We start from the raw sequence: 23,255 nt of genomic DNA on the forward strand, positions 1-23,255 counted from the left end.
ATTAAATAAAAGTGCTTCCTAAATCTGCCCTGATCACTGCAACTTTGGAATTGTTGCTACCTTCTTTGCACGCTAGCTATGAGCCCCTAACTAACGCTTAACAAAACCGCCATGTACTGTATATGCTGTAATATTTGTTAATGATCTTTTCACAGTAAGGCCGATGTGGCTACGGCCCAAATTTAATAAGGAGTCTTCCAGAAGCAGAATGTGTATTATGGCAGAAGACTGCTTAGTAAATATTGCTCATCTTAATTTTATTAAACAGATACAACCAGTGTGTGTTAAATTGTTGAGGGCTTTCAATTTACTACAGCTACATGCTTCTTTATGGGACGCCCATTAAATTTACTCAGCGAGTTTAAAAATGCTCCCTTACTCAGTGACCTAAAACTCAATCAATGCCTCAACATTTATATCACATAGAGAAGTAGCTGTATATCAGTGGATCCAGGCATGGGTTCAATAGGCCAAATAAATAGAAGAAGTGGTTGACAGGATCAGACACTCTGCTCATCATATTTGGCTCAAACCAGTACCAAATGCCTAGAACATAATACGGAGTCCAGCAGACAATGAACAACGTTGCGAAAGCCACCGTCATCTTTAAGGTCTTCAGACGAGCCTGAGGGATGTTGTTCTTTGTGCGATTTAAGTCCAGCTCTGAGATAAAGGAGCAAAAAACATATTTTAATATACACTAAAAGTTTATTAAATGCCAGTGGTAACATATAACTGAAAGTAAAAAGGACACCAGAAATACTGTATAGACCAGTGCATCCCCAGAGGGTTCCAAGGCCAAGAGGGGGAGAGAACTTGGACAACTGTCCCAGGCCTGGCGGCTACCCAGTCGCAGCGGTGGCAGCCCGGGGTTCACCTGGGAACCCCCTTCTCCGGTCAGCACCGGCGCAGCACCAGATTGTTGGGGGTGGGGGAAGAGTTATGTGATTGAGTGAGAGCAGGGAGCATTGAGTGGTAGGGGGGGAAGTGGAGGAGTGAGGGGGGAGTGTAAGAGGGGAACACGGAGAGAGGGGGGAGTGTAAGATGGAAAACGTGAGAGGGGGGATTGTAAAAGTGGAACAGGGGGGGGAGGTGGAGGAGTGTGAGGGTGGCGTAAATGGGGAACAGAGAGAGGGGGGAGTGCAAAGGGGGAAGAGAGAGATGGGGAGAGTAAGAGGGGAAGAGAGAGAGAGAGGGAAGTGTAAGGGAATGAGAGGGGGCACTGTAAGGGAAAGAGAGAGGGGGCGAGTGTAAGAGGGAATGAGAGAGGGGAGACTGTAACAGGGGTAGAGAGAGAGAGGTGCAAGGGTAACAGGGGAATTGAGAGAGGGGTGAGGGTAACATGGTAAGAGCCAGAGGGGCGAGTGTAACGGGAAGAGAGAGGGGGGAGTGAGAGAGAAAGAGATAGGGGGATTGCAAGAGGGGAAGAGAGGGTGGAAGTGAGAGAGGGGTGGGAGCGAAAGACCGGTGGAATGGCATGAGAGACGGAGGGGGGAAGACAGAGAGAGGTCGGGGGGGGGGGGGGGGGGAGAGGGTTTCCCCAGAATTTCACGATATGATCTGCTGATGTTTTTGTGAACTAGTTTTCTACAAGTTTTGATAATGGGATACAGTACTTTTATAAATGACCCAGAATTATTTGCTAAATGTTTCAGGTCCTTTAATAAATAAAGGGGCTTAAAGAAAGACTGACATTCTCCATGGTCATAAGAAACTAGCACAAGAAAATACCAAGATCATCTCCTTTGTACAAAATCCAGTGTTGCAAACTGACCCAAGTTGAGTAGAACTGCCCTGTCTTTGCAGGGAGTTTTCCAATTCAAGCTGGCAGAAACAGCAAAGGATTTTACATTTGGGAAAAAGGTTTTTCTTTTAATTAGGTTTAGTAGCAGGCGAGTCAGTAAGGACTGAGAATTCAAAAAAGTGGAACGAGAAACAGGAGCAGAGAAAGTAAGATTGGCCACCAGGTCAGCTCCCTATAAGAAGGTTTCAGAAAACAAGTGCACTCTATTCTTACTGTCAGACCCGAGCACTGTACTACGGTTGAGTAACCAGTTACCCTTAGTGTCCCCACATCCCTTGTTTGTAAGTTCGTCACTAGAGCAGAGATTTTCATCTAGCTTTTCAAAGGGGTCAGATTGGAAAAGATCTATGCGTAGAGGGGCCACACGAATATGATCTTGTAATTGAAATTACATTTAAAAAACGAGTTTAAAAGTATACCTTTATGGTACGGGTATGATAAATGTAGAATATATATTTGCATTAACTTTGCTTAAAAGTGAGTTTCTGTGGGCACGTATTTCCCTTCACAAGTGATATTTAATTAGCAGGAGCAGTCCAATGGCAATGGCCACCCCAAGGTCTTCTGTGGGCCGGATTTGGCCCACGGACCGTAAGTTGAATAGTCCTGCTTTAGAGGGTCCAGCAATGATGTTCTTGTTTGATCAATAGACAACAATGTTCCTTACATCTGGACTCAGTGACCCAATTCTCTTGATTATCTGTGCCATTGTAGCGTGATTATCTGCCACACACTATACTCACTTTTGCTGTCTCGATGCAGCACCTGCGTCATGGTGAGGATAATGATGATGTTGCACACCAGCATAAGCAGGAGAGGAATGATGAAGAGGCAGCTGAAGGTGAACAGGTTGTATACGGTCTGTTGCCACCACTCAGGGAAACTTCCATGCGTGACGCATTGAGAAAAAGACCCCTCTGCGTTAGTGTCATTCACTATGGATATCACCCTGAAAATAAACAACTGAGCTTGGGAGTCATCATACAGACACAATGATGTTTAGTGGACTACCTATGAAAGTCTTCTGGGTGCAAACTGGGGTAACACTGGTATAAAAAACAGCACCTGGTCAATCTGACGCTTCTTACTTAAGCGGTTTTATGCAGATTTACAGACACTAGACTCTGGCGGATAAAACCCTCAGTCATGAAACATCACAATTCAGAAGTGAAAAGATGTTTTTTCAATCCTTTACTTAAGTATCACTTTGAATCCTTTGTAAACACTGACCTACTGTAAATCCGTTACAAATGGGGTGCTCAACTCCTGTCCTCAAGCCTCCCAGCCGGTCAGGTTTTCAGGATATCTCTGCTTCAGCACAAGTGGCTTAATCCAAGGCTCAGTCGACTGAGCCTCTGATTTAGCCACCTGTGCTGAAGCAGGGATATCCTGAAAACCTGACCTGTTGGAGGGGCTTGAGGACTGGAGTTGAGAAACTCTGCACAAGCAGCCTCTTGCTTCTTGTTTCTTGCTTCTTGTTTAGATATAATTTTCCCAACATAACTGTATTCCTCTGTACATATTGCATTGAGAACCCTTTTCTTTTGCAATCTCTTACTTTAATATTTCAGTGTCTTGGACCAAGTTAAGGAGTTTATTATTAGCACTGGACAGGACTATCAGAAAATTTTGGGGGTCATTTATCAACGTCCCTTAGTTGCATACCTAGGGTAAACTGGTGCAATACGACTGCACAAGATTAAACATGAAAGTCCAATTAGTTGTAATGTAAATAATTTCACTTACTAAATCTGGTGCAGTTTCTTTGCCCCAGTTTGCAGGCAGGAGACTTTGACATATAACCCATATTATCTTTTAAAAGAGAGCTCTCGGTTTGCACACAGTAAAATTATATATATATATATATATATATATATATATATATATATATATATACATATATATATATATATATATATATATATATACGCAATACTCAACAGAGTATACAATCTGCCACAGAGAGAAGTTCTGCTGCAATGTTATTTGTATATGGTACTAGGGAAAAGAAGTATAGTAATACATTATTGGCCAGAGGATGAACCGTACCAACCAATTTGCACCACAATCTCTATAAAAAAAACTTTGGGCACAAGACACCCAAAGTGTTATCAAACAGGCACTTTTCCAGTCAGTATTGGTTGATTCACATTTATGGAAGATCGCACAATGTCTCCCATGATAATATCACAGGACTTAGGCAGCATGATACACAGTGCATTATTTTAAAAGGTATAACATTATTGTGCATTCATGCAGCATTTTACAATATAAAGGTTCAATAACTATATAACGTTGAGGAATGCAAACACCAGACAGGCATATGAACAACACTAAAGAAAAAAATAAAACTGCTGCCCCATATAATTAATTATTAACTGTGGTCATTCACTACAGTTAGGTAGCTGTATGTAACGCTTGGCCTGCCCACAAGCCAGACGAGACCCCGGGACTGAGGTGGAAAGGAGTAATACCACACACCTAACAGCAAACGGGGGCACGGCCAGAGTGTGGAAGTAGAGTAGCTAGTCCTGATAACAAAAACAGACAAAGTTCAGTACTTGCCAACTCCGGTGTTGAATGGTAAAGTTCGCAAGCCAATGGTCTAGGTGTAGAGAGGGCAGCGTGGTAGAGTGTCCGTAAGCCTGGGTCATGGAGTGGAGAGAGCAGCGTAGTAGGGGTCCGTAAGCCGTGTCCAAAGGATATAGAGGTCAGGAAGGTAGAGAGTCCAAAGCCGAGGGTCAAATTCCAGGGAGGTCAGCAGAATATCCAGGGACAGGAACAGGGTACTGAAAGACAAGAGAGCCAGGCACAAGCAGACAGCACCAAGGTACAGAAGCTATGCAGAGCAAAGAGGTAATGGTGAGGGGAGACTAAATAGTGGGCTGGGGCCTATCAGAGGAAGGGGAGGAGCAGAGGAGCGGACGGGGGAGATCCTGATAGGAGGGAAGTGCCTGGGGGGTGGACCTGGTGGAGCAGGGGCAGGGAAGAGTGTGATGCGCGCGCTGCACCTGAGGAGGCGGAGTCAGGTGCCCGGTGCCGGTAAATGGAAGCCTAAGTCCGCGCGCGCCCGTAAGGGTGATGCGCGCGACCCGGAAGTGCAGGAGCAGCCGTGGGAGAGACCGCGAGGACTGAGGCACACCGCCGGGGAGCCCGAGCAGCAGGGAGAAAAGGTAAGGAGGCGCTGGAAGCGGGGGTACCCGCAGCGCGGATCCTTACACTGTAGGGATACGACATTAGCCCTTCCGATTCTGCTTACTGGAAAACAAGCACAGTGCCTGCTGCAAGATAGACATATAGGCAAAGAAAAACAGGGTGCCCACTGAAAAAGGGGTTAGGACAGTCAACTTTGGGTGCAGACTACCTAGATACAGCAACGTATCAAGCATAGAATGAAAAGGCATGGACTCCGTACTGCAATTGACAATAGCAATTTAACTATTTTCATGGACAACACTCTGTAACCAGGTTGTGACCATTCTGATGAGGATATTTTACATATTGATCCACCTCCTTTACGAACATCCTGGGGGGAATAAATTGGGATAAGTGGGGTTTCTGCGAGTGTGTTTCCCTATCATCAACAATCAGATAAGAAGCCGGGCACAACGGATTTGTGCAAAAAAAAAAAAAAAAACTATTTATTGGGCCAAGTAATTATTATTATTTTTTTTCCAGATATCTGTTGTGCCCGGCTTCTTATCTGATTGCTGAAACTTGGTGCAGACAGGGATTCCCTGAACAAGGAGCACCAGTGAATATAAGTATCCTTTTCCTTGTTTTGGGGAGCAGCAATATCTCCTGTTTTAGCTTGTTCCCTATCATCAACACCTTATAGTGCAGATCTTTTATTACTTACCTTTTTTTTGTCTGAATTTTTGAATTTTTGTCTGTTTACGTCTCATATGTGAAAATGATCATTTACCTACATTGCCACTGTTAGCACCACTTATTTTATTAATTGCATAATAAAATTATGTTTTAATCACTCATATCCTACTTACATTGATGTGGTGTGATTACTTAAGTGGTTAATCTATTCCACTGTAGTGCAGCAGATCTGATTTATTTAGTGTGCTAAGGCCTCGTTCAGGGTTGCAGATACAGGAGGTGAATGGCGCGCGTCCATGTTTGCGCGCGTCAGTCTGCTGGGCGATGTGTGCACATCATCCCCAGCAGACTTTTTCAAGTGTTCAGGAGGCGAGTCTACAGACCTGAGGTTAGGGATGGGTGTTGCTCTTCTCACTACACTTTCCCGAATGATTTCATTGTTTGCCGAATTACCAGTGAAGCTGCTGCAGCTTGAAAAAACAACTTGAGTTGTTTATGCAAACTGTAGCAAGCGTCAACTCCGTACTTCGGCGACAGGGTAGCTTCTACCCTGTCAACTGATATTTACTTTAAATACTTTGTTTCGAACGTGCGCGCTCACATCGCAAAGCAGGCACCCTGAACAAAGCCTAAGAGTGCAGTTGCTGTTTTTAGACAACACCATCCTCTCATGAGCAGAACAATACTCAGGCCCTGAGTGCCCACTCCATAGATGTATTTTCCTCTCTCCGTGTTTGCAACCATAACACCCCCCTACTGTCTCTCAGTTCTCCTTCCTTACCTACGGTGACCAGACGTCCTGGGTTAGCCGGGACTATCCCGGGTTAGCTGGGACAGTCTCGGTTTTTAATGACCTGTCCCGGTTTCCCGACAATTGTCAAAATGTCTCAGTTTGGGCTGGAAGGAGGAGAGCGGAGGTTGGATGAGGTCCGGATGCTGACGGAGGTCAGAGGAGGATGCCAGCGGAACGCGGGGTGGTCAGATTAGAACACTTCTAGTCAGTAGGAGGGAGGAGGAGAACAGGGCTGTCTGGCTGCTTAAACACTACAATTTCCAGGCAGCAGGTGGCAATACAGAGCCCTCCATAACTGCTCCTCTATAGATCTCCCGGCTCCTGTCTAGAGTGTGTACGTTTGTTGGGTATTTTTAATGCATATGTGTGGGTTCCATTCATTATGTGCATATATATGTTGTATATTTAGAGTGTTTTTATATATTTAATATAAATGTATATTTGTATATGATATGTGTGCGTATTACACTATTGTTTCATGGTTTGGTATGTGTGTATATGGTGTTGTAGATGTCTGTGTATGTTTATATCGGGGGCTGGAGAAGAGAGAGATTAAGGGAGGAGGAGAGAGAGAATGGGGAGAAGAAAGAGAGAGGATGGGGTGAGATGGAGGAAAGAGAGGATGGGGAGAGGGATGAGAGAAAGAGAGGAGGGGGATAGGGAGGAGAGAAGACGGGGAGAGGGAGGAGAGAGGTTGGGGGGATAGGGAGGAGAGAGGATGGGGGGAGAGGGAGATGAGAGGATGTGTTGAGAGGGAGGAAAGAGAAGATGGGGGAGAGGGAGGATAGAGAGGATGGGGAAATGGGAGAGAGAAGATGGGAGAGGGAGGAGAGAGGAGGGAGAGAGGATGTGGGGAAAGGGAGGAGAGAGAATGTGGGGAGAGGGAGGATGTGGGGAGAGGGAGGAGAGAGGACGGGGGAGAGGGAGGAAAGAGGATGGAAGGAGAGAGAGGATGGGAGTTAGGGAGAAGAGAGCGAGAGGATGGGGGCAGAGGGACGAGACAGGATGGGGAAGAGGGAGGAGAGAGGATGGGGGAGAGGGAGGAGAAAGGTTGGGGGGAGAGGGAGAGAGGATGGGGGGAGAGGGAGACGAGAGGATGTGCTGAGAGGGAGGAAAGAGAAGATGGGGGAGAGGGAGGATAGAGAGGATGGGGAAATGGGAGAGAGAGGATGGGGAGAGAGAGGAGAAAGGATGGGAGAGGGAGGAGAGAGGAGGGAGAGAGGGAGGAGAGAGGTTAGGGGGGAGAGGGAGAGGATGGAGGGAGAGGGAGACGAGAGGATGTGCTGAGAGGGAGGAAAGAGAAGATGGGGGAGAGGGAGGATAGAGAGGATGGGATAATGGGAGAGAGAGGATGGGGAAAGAGAGGAGAGAGGATGCGGGGAGAGGGAGAAGAGAGGATGGGGGAGAGGGAGGAAAGAGGGTGGAAGGAGAGAGATGATGGGGGAGAGGGAGAAGAGAGCGAGATAATGGGGGAGAGGGAGGAGAGAGGATGGGGGAGAGGGAGGAGAGAGGGTGGGGAAGAGAGAGGAGAGAAAATGGGGGTGAGGGGGGAGAGAGGATGGGGAAGAGGGAGGAGAGAGGATGGCCGGGGAGGGAGGAGAAAGGATGGCAGAGAGAGAGGATAGGGGGAGAGGGAGGAGCGAGATGATAGTGGAGAGGGAGGAGAAAGAGGATGGGGAGAAGGTGGGGGGAGAGGGAGGAGAGAGGTTGGGAATGAGGGAAGATGGAGATAAGATGGAGAGAGAGGATGAGGGGATAGGGAGGAGAGAGGATGAGGGAGAGGGAGGAGAGGATGGGGGGAGATGGAGGAGAGGATGGGGGTGAGGAAGGAGAGAGAGAGGGAGGAGAGAGAAGGGGGGGCACAGTTTGTTTTATAAATATTTTTTTATGTGTCCCGGTTTTTAGATTACAAAATCTGGTCACCCTATACTTACCACTTGGATTGTAAGCTCTTCGGGGCAGGAGCTCCTTTTCCTAATGTTTACTGCTATAAAGCGCTATGTACATGTTTAGTACTATATAAATAAAGATATACTGTATAGACATATGTAACCATGTCCCCTCTTACCTTCGATGCCGGGGAGGAGGACGGCTACAGTGTATGGGAGCGGCGGAGCTCTGCGCCATCTTCTAGTTTGCACATGCGCAGCCATGTGCATGCGCTGAGGGGCGAGATGTTGTAGCGGCCATTTTAAATTCACGCATGCGCAATGGAGTCTTTGTGCATTCGCACTCCCCAGAATTGTGGTGGTCATCTTAAGAGAGGTTCCCAAGGGACTACAAGTCCCAGGAGCCTGAGGGACATGCAGGTAGAATGTTGAATGTAGATTGTTGACACAGGCAGTTGCTAGAGTTACAGGCAGTTGCTGGCAGTTGGAAGAAGGGGAGAACCGTTGAGGTAGTGTCCAGGGACCAGTTCTCCCCTGGACTAGGACTAGGTTTGTCCCTAAAGTCCCAGCTAGGTCCTAAGTCCCCTTCTAGATTATGGCTGCTATAGGGAAGACCCCAGACAGGGATGCTACCTTTTAGCCTTATAGTGTCAGGTGTAGCACCAGTGAAGAGACGCCTCGTGGTGAGCTGCAGCCTGCGGTCTGGGATCAGACCACAGGCAACTATAGACATTAAGGGACACCCTCCAGCTGGAGGTCCCTCAAGAGGTGAAAGCCTATGCGGACCAGAGAGAGAGGATTCAGCAGATGTTGTGGGATCAGACGGATCCTTTTTGCTCATTCAGCGGTACCTGGGTACAGGAGTGCCCAGGGAGGTAAAGTGCACCAACGGTTCACAGGGGTAGCGCTACTCCCTACACTGACTCTCATTTGGGGAGGACACCAGGGGTATTGGTGCCACCTACCCTATGTACTTTGGGGGCACCCACCCTGTGTTATTATTGTATTGTGTGTGTTATATTGTATGGTACCGTTATATCGTTATTCTGCTGTTAGTAAACCAATTGTTATATACTGGTGTGTGTATCATTTCACTGTAAGGGGTCCTGAAAGGGAATATCCCGCTGCGCTGGGATCCCTCTCAGGTGGAGGCGCTGCACCGAGGAGAACGACAGCTCACCCCAGGCTCCCAGCTGTGGAGGCTCAGGCCTTCTGTGAGCCACAGGTAACGGCAGCACACGTAGTTCACTTACACACGGGGGAAAGAGGGGGCTACACATACATACTTCTTAACAGATTGGAAGGCATTTTGTATCAGGAGAAAAGGTAAGTAATACTGATCAACGTAGTAACACTTTTTGCCCAGGGAGAGGGATTACATCTGCTTTACATGGACGATATAATTTTGGAACCCTGTCAAAAACTCATTGGTTATGTTTTAGATGTGAGGAAGACAACCATAAGGCTTATGATTGTGATAATGCTGGGAATGTAAGTAAACTTGTTGAGAAGATGAATCTTCCTTATGGGAAAGTATCACCGTAACCATCTGAGCGCAACAATTCGAGAAAGCTTGATCCCACTGCTGAGGATAGAGTGGTGGGTAAAGAAGTTAAAGTATCAAGAGTAAATATTGTCATCCACCTGGAGAAGAATGTGATAGAGGGAAATTATTAAAGGTAATATCGGGAGGAAATCTATTAATACTTTGCGGGAGGAAAAAGATACCAATCATCAGATACCAATCATTCCTCAAGGCTTAATGGTGAAGGCTGGTATAGTATCCTTACCTGATAGTACACAGAAGAGCCTCATTGTTATTGTCAGAAACTTCAATACGCATCCTGTACACATTTGAAAAGGGACCATCTTTGCTCGACTGCATGTAGTGGAGAACATCTTTACTGCTCTAACATCAGTTGTTGACCTCTTTAATTTTGGAGATTCAGCTATACTACCTTATTAGAAAGAACAATTGCAGAAAAAAGGGTGTGTGTGCTGAGCACGAGCATTGTAAGTGAAACTTCTTTGTGTTTTGTCACATAAATTGTATTTGTGTTGGTGATGTTTTTAATTCAATGAAAGAGATTTGAGAGTATAATTTATTTTATTTATTTTTGTGTTGAAATTTACATACTATCACTTGGAATACATGATATAATTGACTTATGATAACTAAAGTAAGATACATAGATTTTTGTATTTTATTGTATCTAAATGCCATTACTCACAAAAGTCTTTCATTCAATGTAAATCATTAAAATCAAAGCACAATTTCAGTGACAGAACGCAAAGAAGTTTGACTTAGAATGTGCGTGCTCGGCACACAGACCCTGATTTTTATATTTTTATAATCATTACAGTTACTATATTAATCTATATACAATTCACGTGTTATATGTGTATAGCCCTGGTAGGTTTGGGCTATTATTCTGTTCTCCCCCTGTTATCCCTGGTAAGGGCAGGTTTGCCAGGAGTTAATCTGGGTTTGCCCCACACACTGTAATTGAGTTGGTCAAAGAAGGTAGTGCTCAGGCCTTTTGTCAGTAAAAGGCACAGGGGTGAGTCTACTGGATCTGTACTAAATTAATTACCACTTCCTGTTTTAGGGAGTTCCTCTCCAGCTTTGAGAGAGGATAGTTTGTTTCAGCAAGCTGCCAGGGCACTGGTACCCTTAAGGCCCTCCCTCTGGGAGAGGGGAGAGATATTCCTCTTACTACACAAGGGAGTAAGAGAAGAGCAAGGACAGCTCCTAGGACCCTGACTAGGAGTGGTGTCCTGGGACATCCTGAAGGTGACAACCTTTGAGTGTTGTGTGCTGTGATAAAGACTGTGCTGCTGAATCAGGAATGACCAATAAAGAACATCTGCTTTTATTTATACCTCCTGCCTGAGAGTGGAGTATACCGGGAGGGAGATACATTTCTTTTGCAGGTACTCCACCTCACACAGCTGGGGGCTGCACAAGATGGAGGCACTGCACCAGTAAGAAAGATTCAGGCACAGCCCCAGAAGCCTGTCCTGTTATCCCCATGTCATCGCGGGAGACTCAGGGCCCCCTGTTACCAGCAGGTATGCACAAACAAGACCCATGTAACCAGAGAGATAGTTCCTTTAGGAGACCCTATGTGAGATTGGGGGAGGGGGACACTGTTACATGTGTATACACCTTGCATGTTTTCCACTCCTGCCTTTTTTATTATAAATGTTACATTTATAAAAATGTTGCTATTTGCACTTCTTAATTTATTCTCACTTGGAATTCCTCTATTAACAGTGGTGTATGTGTGTCCCCTTCGGTGTATGTGTGTTTTTTGTGTGTGTGTGTGTGTGTGTGTTTCTGTGTGTGTACCCCTTTCTGTGTGTGTTCCCTTGTCTGTCCTCTTGTGTGTGTGTCCCCTTGTGTGTGTTTCTGTGTCCCCTTTTGTGTGTGTCTTTCCCCTTCAGTGCAAGCGTGTTGTCTGGTGGCCCCTTCTACGCATGCGTGGAGTCGGGCGGCCTCTTGTGCGTATGTACCGAGTATGGTCAGGCCATGACGTAACTTGAGTTAAGCATTTTCGTGACAAGCAATGATATTTTCCCCATCAAAACCCTGCAGGTGCCACCAAAGAAGTTCTGTTGTGTAAAAGACCGCATTCAACTTTTAGGTGAAAGTCCAAAAGATCACCCCCAGGAGATATTAAAGATGTGTGCAAGCATCTACAAGAATTGCTATGTGTTGGAGTTATCAGGGAATCCTGAAGTCCCTATACATCTCCCATAGTGGTGGTGAGACAGAAGAATAGGGGCTGTGAAAATGTGTGATGACTATTGGACCTCTAATAAGAGGACCATTCCAGACCAATTCACATGCCTGCCTTGCTTGAATTAGTTGAATTTCTGTTTTGGATCTCAGAAGCATGTACTATCAAACACTAGTGCACCGAATTAGATTTTTAACAATTCAAACATATATCGCAAGATATTTCTGAAGCTCTTGCAATGTTTCAGTGTTTAATTGAGAAAACTGTTGGTGATATGAATCGCTTGTAAGTTTGTCTATTGAGATAACTTAATTGAACCCTGGAAGAACATGAGGAAAAACTTCTTCAAATTATTAATAGATAGGAAGCAAATTGACTTAAACTCTCAGTGGACAAGTATCAGTTTTGTCCGAATAAATTGAAGCGTTGACCTCTTGACCAATTCCCACATAATTCAAAGCTTTACAATTATTTCTAGGTTGCAGATTTTACCAAAATGTTGTGAAAGGTTATTCGTCTATATTACTTCCTTTGATATACAAGTCAAACTGATATCCTCCTATGGATAAGAATAACAATATATCCAAAACCGCAGAGTCTTAATAAAAGGCATCTAAACCCCTTGGAGAGAGATGGACAGGGAAATATCTGAATGCTTTTACAACTATATCCAGAAGCTAACAATTGCTCCTGCATTGGCTTTTACAGATCCAACAAACCCTATGAATGTCATATTTGTCAGATTTGTAGGATTAGGTGCCGTGTTCTTCCATTAGCATCAGGGAGAATGGAGACCTGTATCTTTTGCTAGGTGTCTCGTTGTTCCATCCTGATTGTGCTATCAGATTCCACCAGGCAGCCTAGTACCCCATTAAGGTTTTTTTCCCTAGCCAGGGCTCACTCTTTATTATTGTCTTCTTAGCGCTATTCACATCACTCTTTCTCTTTTTTTGCTAGGTGTCTAGTACAGTAAATTCTTTTGAGAGAATGTGTCCTGTCCATAAGCTGGAATTCCTTACTGTCAAGTGAGCCATTGTATTACTATCCATTATTATCTCTGTCGAGCTAGAGTCCTGGTGAAGACTGATAACAACCCTTTGAGTTACATTCCACTGCTGCAAGGTTGATTGTTACTTGACAAAGGTGAATGACAGCTTTAACATCATATGACTTTAGGCACCTTTAACAACCTGGTCACAGCAATATTGATGCGGATACACTATCCTGAAGACCGGATGACCAAGAAGAATCTGAATCAAAGTGGATGGAGATTCCTACACTTATGTTATTCTGCTATTTGTGCAACCTGTTCAGCTACTTTTCTGGAATTCATTTGTAATGCTTTGTTGATTCATTATGTGTGACACATAGCAATTCCCCAGATGTATGTCAACATGATAAATCTGAAGGCTACTGATCTTTCACATCTTAATACTATATACTACAGCCTATTTTAGAAGATATTGAGTCTGAAAATAAGATTATTCAGAAGAACAACGTCATTTTAGAAGCTCAGTTGATGTTAAAGGAATTGAATACGTTAATACTGAAACAAGGAATATATAATAAAAGAGGAAGAATCTACAGAAATGCCACTAACTTGTTTCCCCTACCAAGTACCATAACATGGTTTTGAAGTGCATACACAGGGCCACCGAAAGGGGGGGACAGCTAGGACAAGTGTCCAGGGCTCGGTATCTGCGGGGGCCCGGCAGCTGGACAAAGCAGTTGGGCCCGACCTTTAATAGCTGCCAGGCCCCCAGTTTTCCCCAGATGCCAGCCTCTCCCTCACTCTGTCCCACCCTTCTGACCAAGCGCGTCAAAGGGCCTCCATCATGCCAGTGCGCGCCGGAAGCTCAGCCCAGGCTTCTTCCGGTGTGTGCAGAAGTCAGAGCTGCCCCGCACGCGGCAGAAGCTCGGTGTGGGACAGAGTGAGGGAAAGGCCTGCAGCTGGAGAGAGCTGTAGAATGAGGTGAGATATTCTGGGTGGTCACCTTGAACCGGCGAGAAAGTGAAGCCTTCCACTCCTTCATCTCTGGCACCACATTGAACCCTCTCTTTGCGCCAAGTGAAGCCTTCCACTCCTTCATCTCTGGCACCACATTGAACCCTCTCTTTGCGCCCTCTTCGGGCATGGTCTCTAGTGAAATGTACCAGTCAGCCTCGTCGCGGCCCGGGTAGTTAGGTACAGCAGCCATGTGCCTCACTCCCCCTGGTGGAATCTCTCTCAACCCCTTCTCAAGATTGAAGAATTGTCCAAATCCTTCTTGGGCAGAGATCCTATAGTACTCTTCTTTGAATACGGGGTGAATCCGCAGAGATGATAGGGGTAATTCTCTGGCTTCTTGCAGATAGGCCCTGATCAGGGCTCGCACTACATCGGCGTTAGTCCCCAATATGATGGGGGAATTTGGATGTTCCGGGGCTCGGGACATACCAAGGCTCCCAGTTCCATGGGGTGGGTTTTGTTGGTGTTGAGCTGCAGTATATCCAATCGCACTTGAACCATGCCATCAATGGGGTAGTCCTCGCTACTAGGACCCCACAATTTTATTTTCTCTGCTGACTGCATAGGCAGATGCTTTAGATGCAGGGCGTAAAATGGCCATTAGATGATGGTCACTTGCGGGCCAGTGTCCAGCAATGCAGAAGAGTAGAGGCCCTCCACTAGTACTCATATTATGGCCGCAGTTCCTACTCGATTGTAGACATTAGATTGGGGCTCCTTTTCGGGCTTGGCACAGGGGAACTATTTGAGGATGTGGACAGCTGTTCTGCCGACTGTACGACGAAGGCCAGGGCTCCTGGAGTGGAAGTATCTGACTTTGGAAAGTCCCGTGCAAAATTACCTTCTTGGTGGCAGTTAAAGCAATGGTTGGTTCGGGTTGCATTAAAGCCAGGGTTAGGAGCCGTGCTCCGAGGTGTCACGGGGGTCTGTCGTGAAGGACCCTGGGGAGTATTGTCCTCAGGATTCTCCATCGCACTAGACTTCTTGGAGGGAGTCACTTTACTCTCCCCTTTGGAAGATTCCCGAGATGTTGGGAGTGTGGAAATTCAATTGAACCGCCTGCTTCCTTGCAACTCCAGGAAGCAGAAGGGTTTCTCTGGCTGAGGGGTGCCTCGCATCATAAGAGCTATAGTGTGCAATGGTAGAGCCTTTCATAAGTTGCTTGAATCAGTACTCATTCACTACTCTTGCAGAAATTACTTTCTAGGAGATGAATCCCCATAAGGATAATTGTAGGCGTCGGGCAAACGTGGACAGCTCTTTTCCCTCCTTTTGATGGAGAGCACGAAACTGGGCCAAGAGTTCATCTTCATCATCCTCTGCAGTGTAGGCCTGGTTGAGGAGTTCGACCAACTCTTGGGCGGTGGCTTCCCCCTCTGTCTCGTGGTGCATTTGCACAAGTTGGGCTGCTGGGGGCCATAGGCACTCGACTATCCGTTGCCTCTTCACGACTTCGGAACAAAACCATTCCTCGAGCACGTGCAGAGGATGTTCCCTCCAAATCCCAAACTCTTCTTCTCTGACGGGAGTGGGTGATATCCCGGAGAAAGCTTTGAGTTTACGGTAGTTGTGGGACTGTGAGGACTGTGTTAGATCCTCCACTAGTAGTGTTCCCCCGCAGTCTGAGCCTTCGGTGACTACAGCAGTCAGACTGGCAGCTGTGGACTGACTCTGAGCTAGCTTCGTTCCTTCTGGTGATATCGAAGGGATGTGAGAGTTCAGCCCGCAAAGGTACCTCAGGTGTTGGTCCCGGACTGAAAGTCACCATTGGTATCGGTAGGTCTGGTTATATCAATGGGCAACCAGTGGACATGGTTTTCGGAAAATTCAGGGTCCAGTGGCCCTCATCTTCACTCAATTCGTTACCAGCGGTAACTATGACTTTTCTTCATCAGGTAGGTAGGATCCCATTTTCGACCTATTGGTCAAGCTCCAGCTAAACCAGGAAACTGCCTTAGGGAGGTACATACTTGATGTGGGCGTGTGGCGGCCGGGAAGTCCCCCCCAGTGACCACGTGGCGGGGAGATTCTTGGAACTACACAGGCCATTGATGGACCTCTTGTTTGGAGGGTACAAACATGCTTCCCTAAATTTGGTTTGGCGATATGGGCACCCCAGGTCTGGATCTCAGCAGCCCATCCAAATGTAGCCCCCTTTCCCTATGCCTAAGGGAACTACGCGGGCAACTATGCGTGATGCTGTACCTGTCTGCTCACCTCCGCCTCTGGGAGCCTGGGGTGACCTCTTTCTCTTTGCGTGCAGCGCCTGAACCCATTAAGGATCCCCACATTGGCGGGATAACCCCTCACAGGAACCGATGCACAGTAATAAGTAATACACCACACAATGTATATAACTTAGCTTTACTGTACACACATACTGACACGATAACATACAATAACCGGTACCCACAGTATGAACCGAGTGCCCAACATTGTGGCACCAATAACCCCTGTGTCCTGTCCCAGCAATCCCACCCAAATGTGAGGTAGCGCTACCCCATGTAGATGTAGGATGCATGTTGGGTACCTGCCTGGGTACTCCAGTACGCAGGTGCTGCTTGCCGTGGAGGGTTGGAGCGGGTCCCACATAGTGGGGCCTCAAACACAAATCCCCTCTCTCCTAAAGGGTTCTGATCCTCCTCGCCGTGTGAGCTCCAGCCGGAGGGTCTCACACAATGTCTCTGGATCCTGTGACCTTGTCCCAGGCCGCGGGGCGCCGCGTGGCAGTCCGGTCACCAGCGCAGTAGTGTAGTTCTAGAATAAAGGAGAGCGTCCCTATCTGGGGGCTTCCCTACATCACTGACTCTGATATGGCTCAGGGCCTAGGGGGCAAGGTCTAGGCCTAGCAAAGGAAGCTACAGCTCCCTTAACACTACCTGTCTCCTCAGTGCCTCAGTCAGAACTGAAGCGTGTGCGCCGCGCACACGGAAAATATCCTGTTCCTCTCCTGCACAAATCCCATTGGCTGGGACAGTCCCATGTGTCCAGTCCCTCCCGCTAAGGATTCTGGGACCTGTTGTCCTGCTTCTGCATATATGGAGCCAAAGCCAAAATGGCCACCGCACTCCTTACTGTGCATGCGCAACTCACAAAATGACCGCCCCCACCTCCTGGTCTCATGGAGCTCCGGGTGATAGCCGGTCAGATCCCCGCACCAGAGGCAGGATAGGGGACTTGGCTACATTTTGGGGGGGGGGGGGATTGTGTGAGGGGGGAGGGAATAAGTGGGGAGGAGGGGAATTGAGTGAGAGTGGAGTAATTGGAAGGAGAGAGGTGGTGAGCGAGGAAAAGAGGGAGTAAGAGTGAGATGCAGGGGAGAGAAATACGTGAGGTGGGGGGTCAGGGACCGAGTGAGAGTGGGGTAATTGATGTAGGGGGGAGAGTGAGAGGTGAGATGGAGGGCAGAGAAATACATGGAAAGAGGGAGCGAAATAGAGCGGGCTCGCAAGGTTTGAAATAGGGGGTCTCGCGAGGTCTAAAATGGGGCTCACAACACTGCCGATGGAGGGTAGGGGCGACACTGCCAATGGGGCAACATCCTCTTAAAAATATTAAATCTCACACAGTGACCATACTCATTTCCTGCACCTAGTACATACATTTCTGAATTATGTATGTTAGCGACATTACAAAAAAAATATATATATATATATATAATTTTTTGTTTGTTGCATTTTGTTAGAATATCTGATCACGGAGGATCATTTATCAAAGTCTCCAAGCTGCAAAATCAACACAAATGTGCAAAGATTCTGCACCAGGTTTATAAAACAAGAGAATCCAATAGGTATCAATGTGGATGTTTTCTTTACTAAATCTAGTACTGCACTTATTCCCTCACCTGTTGTCTCTGTAAGTTCCCCTCAAACCTTAGATTGTAAGCTCTTCGGGGCAGGGATTTCCTTTCCTATTGTCTGATTTTGCTGCACTTATTGTATTATTATAATTCCCTGTACTGTATTCTTTGTGAAGCGCTGAGAACACTTTTGGTGCTATATAAATAAAGACATACAATACAATACAGTTGTTTTGCCGCCAGGAAACTCTGAGTTTACTAGCTCAGATCCAATTAATTCAATGTATTAGTCGTTTTGTATGGTGTCAGATCAATTATCACCTATATAGGAGAATGCACTGCAAGAGGTTCTAGGGGGTGTGCCGTGTTTTCTGCAGCCACCCCCAATTATATCTGTCCAATGCCTACCCTAATCCCTATACACCCATAAATATCAGGAACTTTTTGGCTGAGGGGGTGTTTTTCTTCCTTTCTCGCATGCATCATATAGCACCTTAAAACATTGATTGAGGACTCCACTTCGGCACCTTGACTATGTCTTATTGTAATGTCAGTTTGAAAGTTCTATGACACCATTGTATAATACATTTGTGTATATTTTTTGTATTTTTTGTGATATCGTAAATTGTGAATGGGGGTATTTTCTGTCATCGACTGATGCTTACAATTTTCTTTGCACGTTTTTGATATGGCTCATGTCTTTTAATGTGATTATATTTTTTTTCATAGGTTGTTATTTTTAATAAATTGTACATTGATTGATTGGTTATGAGAACATTCCTGAATATATATATAGTACAGTATATATATTCTGCATAAATAGTAGTACATCTCATTGGAGTGGAGCATTTTAAACACCAATCTTCCTCCGTTTTTGTTTTGTTGAAGTATACACAGTGGCAAAATGGTGGCAGTAAGACAAACAGATAATGAAATGGTTTTACAGAGTTGGGGCTGGCAGAGGGGATGAGCATCGGTTCCACCCATGGACTGTAGGATTGTTGAGTAGTCTGTCGGACACATGAAAGGATTACTGGAGTCACATGGACATTTTGACTATTTACAAAGTAAAACGTTTCGGGAAGACCTCTTCATCAGGTTAGGGTGTCCACTGTCCACTGTACCTGATGAAGGGGTCTCACTGAAGTGTGCCTTGCTTGGTCATTAAAATATTTAAAATGTCACAGGACTCCTGTTATCCTTTGATGTATCCGGCAGGCTACTAAAATGACACAAGTATGCATATTGGCATAGCTAGTACCCCTCTGTATTATTATCATTGGAGGGTGAATCGTTTTTCCTTCCCATTTTATAGGATTAAGCATTCCTCTGATATTTAAGCTGACATGAAAAAGAAATAGTAATATAGTACAATTTACCTGTGGTGCTGCAAAAAGAATGCTGAGGAACCAGACCAAACCAAGCATGTACTTTCCAAGGCTGGAAACGCGCTTCACTTTCAGGGGCATAGTGATTGCTATGCAACGGTCCAAGCTGATAACTACCACTATTAATGCAGCAACGTACATGGAGAAGAGCTTGAGGAAGCTGAGGAACTTGCAGAGAAGGTCTCCAGCATGCCACTGCACGGTGAGGTTCCACACCCCATCCAAAGGCATGATCACCAATGTCTCCAGCAGGTTGGCCAGCATTAAATTCTTGAGAAGCACTTTCATCCTCGATGGTTTCTTCACCTTTTCCCTTTTCTGGTGCCTCTGGAGCTTCAGCAGGAAGGACCCATTTAAAACCACGGAAGCAAAAAACAGGAAGAAAGTGATGATCACACGGATCATGCCAGAAATAGTCAGGGAAGGGATATCCGGGGCCCCTATAGGCAGAAGAAGACTGTGGTTGGACACAAAGCAGGAGTTTGTGCCATGTTCATGCTGCATGAAACAATCCATTTCAACAGTGAATGCTGTCTGTATTTGCATAGGAACACAGGGTTTGAAGGTTTAATGAGATTTTGCTCTTAAATGGCATCATTTTGTTTGTTGCTTTCTTACGTCAGCCCTATATCCCTAGTTTTTGTGTGGGCTACACATATTGATCAGGATAATCTTATGTCAGGATGTCTCTGACAGATGCTAGAGTGAATAATATGGAATGAGGCTCATGGTCAAATGTAATCTTGGTACAGTATCTACCTGAGCTCTCTAGTTATATTTAATTCTGGTTTACCTGCCCCATTTAATTGGAGCGGAATGCTATTTTTAATACATTTATATCTCAGTCTAACAGTGCTCCTGGGACACAGTGTTCAAGGCGGATCAGAAATGTAACTTAATGCTGGGTGTAATCACACATGAATGGAGAAAAACAAGAGATCATGCAAGGTCTGGGCAAATTGTTTCAGAAATATTAAATCACTAACCCATTTGGATCTCTAAATAATAGCTGTATGAACTTGATATACTTACATTACACATCTTAGGTGCTTTAAGAACATTGATTTACCACGGAGGTCTTCTAGTTAGGCATTCATTATTTGTTATTAGACATTGTAGATTTTGTCTTGATTAACGTGGTATGCAACATTGTGCTTCTAACATCTGGTGCAGATTTACACAAGGTAAATGAGACTCCACATTAAAGGTGCATTTGAGCCAAAATGTACCATCGTATTTTTACACAAATCAATAGTTTATACTTTACAAATACTTAAAAAAAAAACACTTTTTTTTTTCTTCTTTATGCCTATTTCTGTTATCTTCTGTGTCCATTGGTTACAATGGCAACCGGGGACGCAATAATGGTTAGGAACGCTCTCTTCTGGCCCTCTAAAAATGGTGAGACATGATTCTTCTTCGGGAACGTGCTTTACTAGAACGCATATTAATATTCCTATGTGTTGCCCTGATGGCAGACTAGGATTCAGCAGGAAACTGTCAGACTTTTGTTTCCCCCAAAATGCAGTTACATAGTTACATAGTTACATAGTTACATAGAAGATGAGGTTGAAAAAAGACGTACGTCCATCAAGTTCAACCTATGCTAAATTTAGACAACAGATACTTTATCCTATATCTATACTTACTTATTGATCCAGAGGAAGGCAAACAAAAAACCCCATTAAGGGGAAAAAAAAAGCTGTGTGTGCTGAGCACGCGCATAGTAAGTGAAACTTCTTTGTTTTTTGTCACAGAAATTTTATTTGTGATGGTGATGTTTTTAATTAAAAATCACAAAACAATTTCACTTCCAAAACACAAAAGTTTGACCACATGTTTTAGCTATTTGCACATCTATATTTATAGTAACTGAATTCTTTGTATCTGCGTGGGTCAGTCAGTGTGTGTGTGTGTCAGTCAGTGTGTTTGTGTGTGTGTGTGTGTCTCTCTGTGGTGTGTATGTCTCTCTCTGTGACCTACCCCCAACACGACGTAGCTGCGGACACGGGGAACTCTGTCTGAGTCTCCTCCCCCCGGTGGAGCTGTGGGCTGTGTTTCCTGCTGCAGCCAGCCCCCCAGCGGAGGTACGGGACATGGGAGGTGCTCGGCAGCGGGGGAGTAGGCACATCACTTGGGGGCGCATCACTGGGGTGTGTGTGTCAGTCTGTATGTGTCAGTCAGTGAGTGAGTGTGTACGTGCGTCAGTCAGTCAGTGAGTGAGTGTGTACGTGCGTCAGTCAGTCAGTGAGTGTACGTGCGTCAGTCAGTGAGTGTGTGTGTACGTGTGTCAGTCAGTGAGTGAGCGTGTACGTGCGTCAGTCAGTGAGTGTGTACGTGCGTCAGTCAGTGAGTGAGTGTGTACGTGCGTCAGTCAGTGAGTGAGTGTGTACGTGCGTCAGTCAGTGAGTGAGTGTGTACGTGCGTCAGTGAGTGAGTGTGTACGTGCGTCAGTCAGTGAGTGAGTGTGTATGTGCGTCAGTCAGAGAGTGAGTACGTGCGTCAGTCAGTGAGTGTGTACGTGCGTCAGTCAGTGAGTGCGTGTGTACGTGCGTCAGTCAGTGAGTGCGTGTGTACGTGCGTCAGTCAGTGAGTGCGTGTGTACGTGCGTCAGTCAGTGAGTGCGTGTGTACGTGCGTCAGTCAGTGAGTGCGTGTGTACGTGCGTCAGTCAGTGAGTGCGTGTGTACGTGCGTCAGTCAGTGAGTGCGTGTGTACGTGCGTCAGTCAGTGAGTGCGTGTCTACGTGCGTCAGTCAGTGAGTGCGTGTCTACGTGCGTCAGTCAGTGAGTGCGTGTCTACGTGCGTCAGTCAGTGAGTGCGTGTGTACGTGCGTCAGTCAGTGAGTGCGTGTGTATGTGCGTCAGTCAGTGAGTGCGTGTATATGTGTGTCAGTCAGTGAGTGTGTATGTGTCAGTCAGTGAGTGTGTATGTGTCAGTCAGTAAGTGAATGTGTGAGTGTATGTGTCAGTCAGTGAGTGTGTGAGTGTATGTGTCAGTCAGTGAGTGTGTGTGTAAGTCTTTGTGTGTGTGTGTCAGTGTATGCTTCCTGCGGTTTCTCGTCTGAGGATAGCTGGCCAGCTCCCACGCAATGATCCTACTCAGGTGCCCCACGAGAAGCACTCCTCTCTCACCCCAATACCCTCCATCAGGCGGTTGAGTCTCCGGATGTGAAGCTGTAGCTCGGGGGGCAAGGAGGGCAGCTCCACGTCACCCAGCCCCGGGATCCTCTTCTTGTCTGGCCAGCTGCAGTTGAGAGCCTGCAGGTCTCTGCCAGGTAGCAGCGGGAAGAGAGAGGAGAAGGCCGGGGCCAGGAATAGGTGCGGGGAGATCAGGATCAGCAGCAGCGGCGCCCACATCACCTCAGCCATAAAGTTCATGTTCCCCATCCACTCCTCCAGCTGCTGGTGGCCCCCTCGGCCTCCCCGGGGCTCACCGCCGTCACCAGCCCGCAGTACTGGAAGGAGCTCTGGCTCACACGTCCCGCACCACGTCCACGGCCCCCGCGGAGAGCAGCAGCAGTTCGGCGCAGCCGCACCAGTGCAGGATCTCGGCTGTGAGTAAATGTTGAGCGGGGGAGCGGGGGAGGAGGAGGAGAAGGGAAAGCCGTCCTCATTCACCCGGCAGCGCAAGGAGGTCTCCGAGCTGTCAGTGAGTGTCGCCATGACTACCGCGCATGTCAGCGGCGGCAGTTAGGAACGGCGGCGACGGACGTGTGGGAGGAATGGCATGCGCAGGGGGGCTCTGTCTGAGTCACCAGCCCGGCAGAGCGCGCGGCTGGGACAGAGAGCGGGCCTGGTCCAAGGAGCCGGTCAGCGGGTTGCCCCGGATGCCGCCCGTGCGCATCTCCACCTGGGGGAAATTGCGGACGTTAGGAGCGGCATGTCTGTGGCTGTGTAGGGGGAGTGGCGGCCATTAGGAGCGGCGCCGGCGGCTATCGCCGCCGCCGCCGCATCTGATTTGTGGAGCGGGTGTGATGTCAGTGTTGGGGTCGGGCTGAG

General features: G+C 46.7%; 1 protein-coding gene across 1 annotated transcript; it reads right to left on the bottom strand.

Annotated features, from left to right (window-relative positions):
- Positions 1-418: 418 nt before the first annotated feature.
- On the bottom strand, positions 419-19,771 carry GNRHR (gonadotropin releasing hormone receptor). Its single transcript, XM_075606082.1, has 3 exons — positions 19,247-19,771; positions 2,548-2,767; positions 419-663 (listed from the first exon to the last, which is right to left on the bottom strand). Exons 1-3 carry the CDS (start codon positions 19,769-19,771, stop codon positions 419-421), a joined length of 990 nt encoding a protein of 329 aa, XP_075462197.1.
- Positions 19,772-23,255: the final 3,484 nt, after the last annotated feature.

Source organism: Ascaphus truei, chromosome 1, assembly GCF_040206685.1.
Source record: "Ascaphus truei isolate aAscTru1 chromosome 1, aAscTru1.hap1, whole genome shotgun sequence".
Classification (NCBI taxonomy): domain Eukaryota; kingdom Metazoa; phylum Chordata; class Amphibia; order Anura; family Ascaphidae; genus Ascaphus; species Ascaphus truei.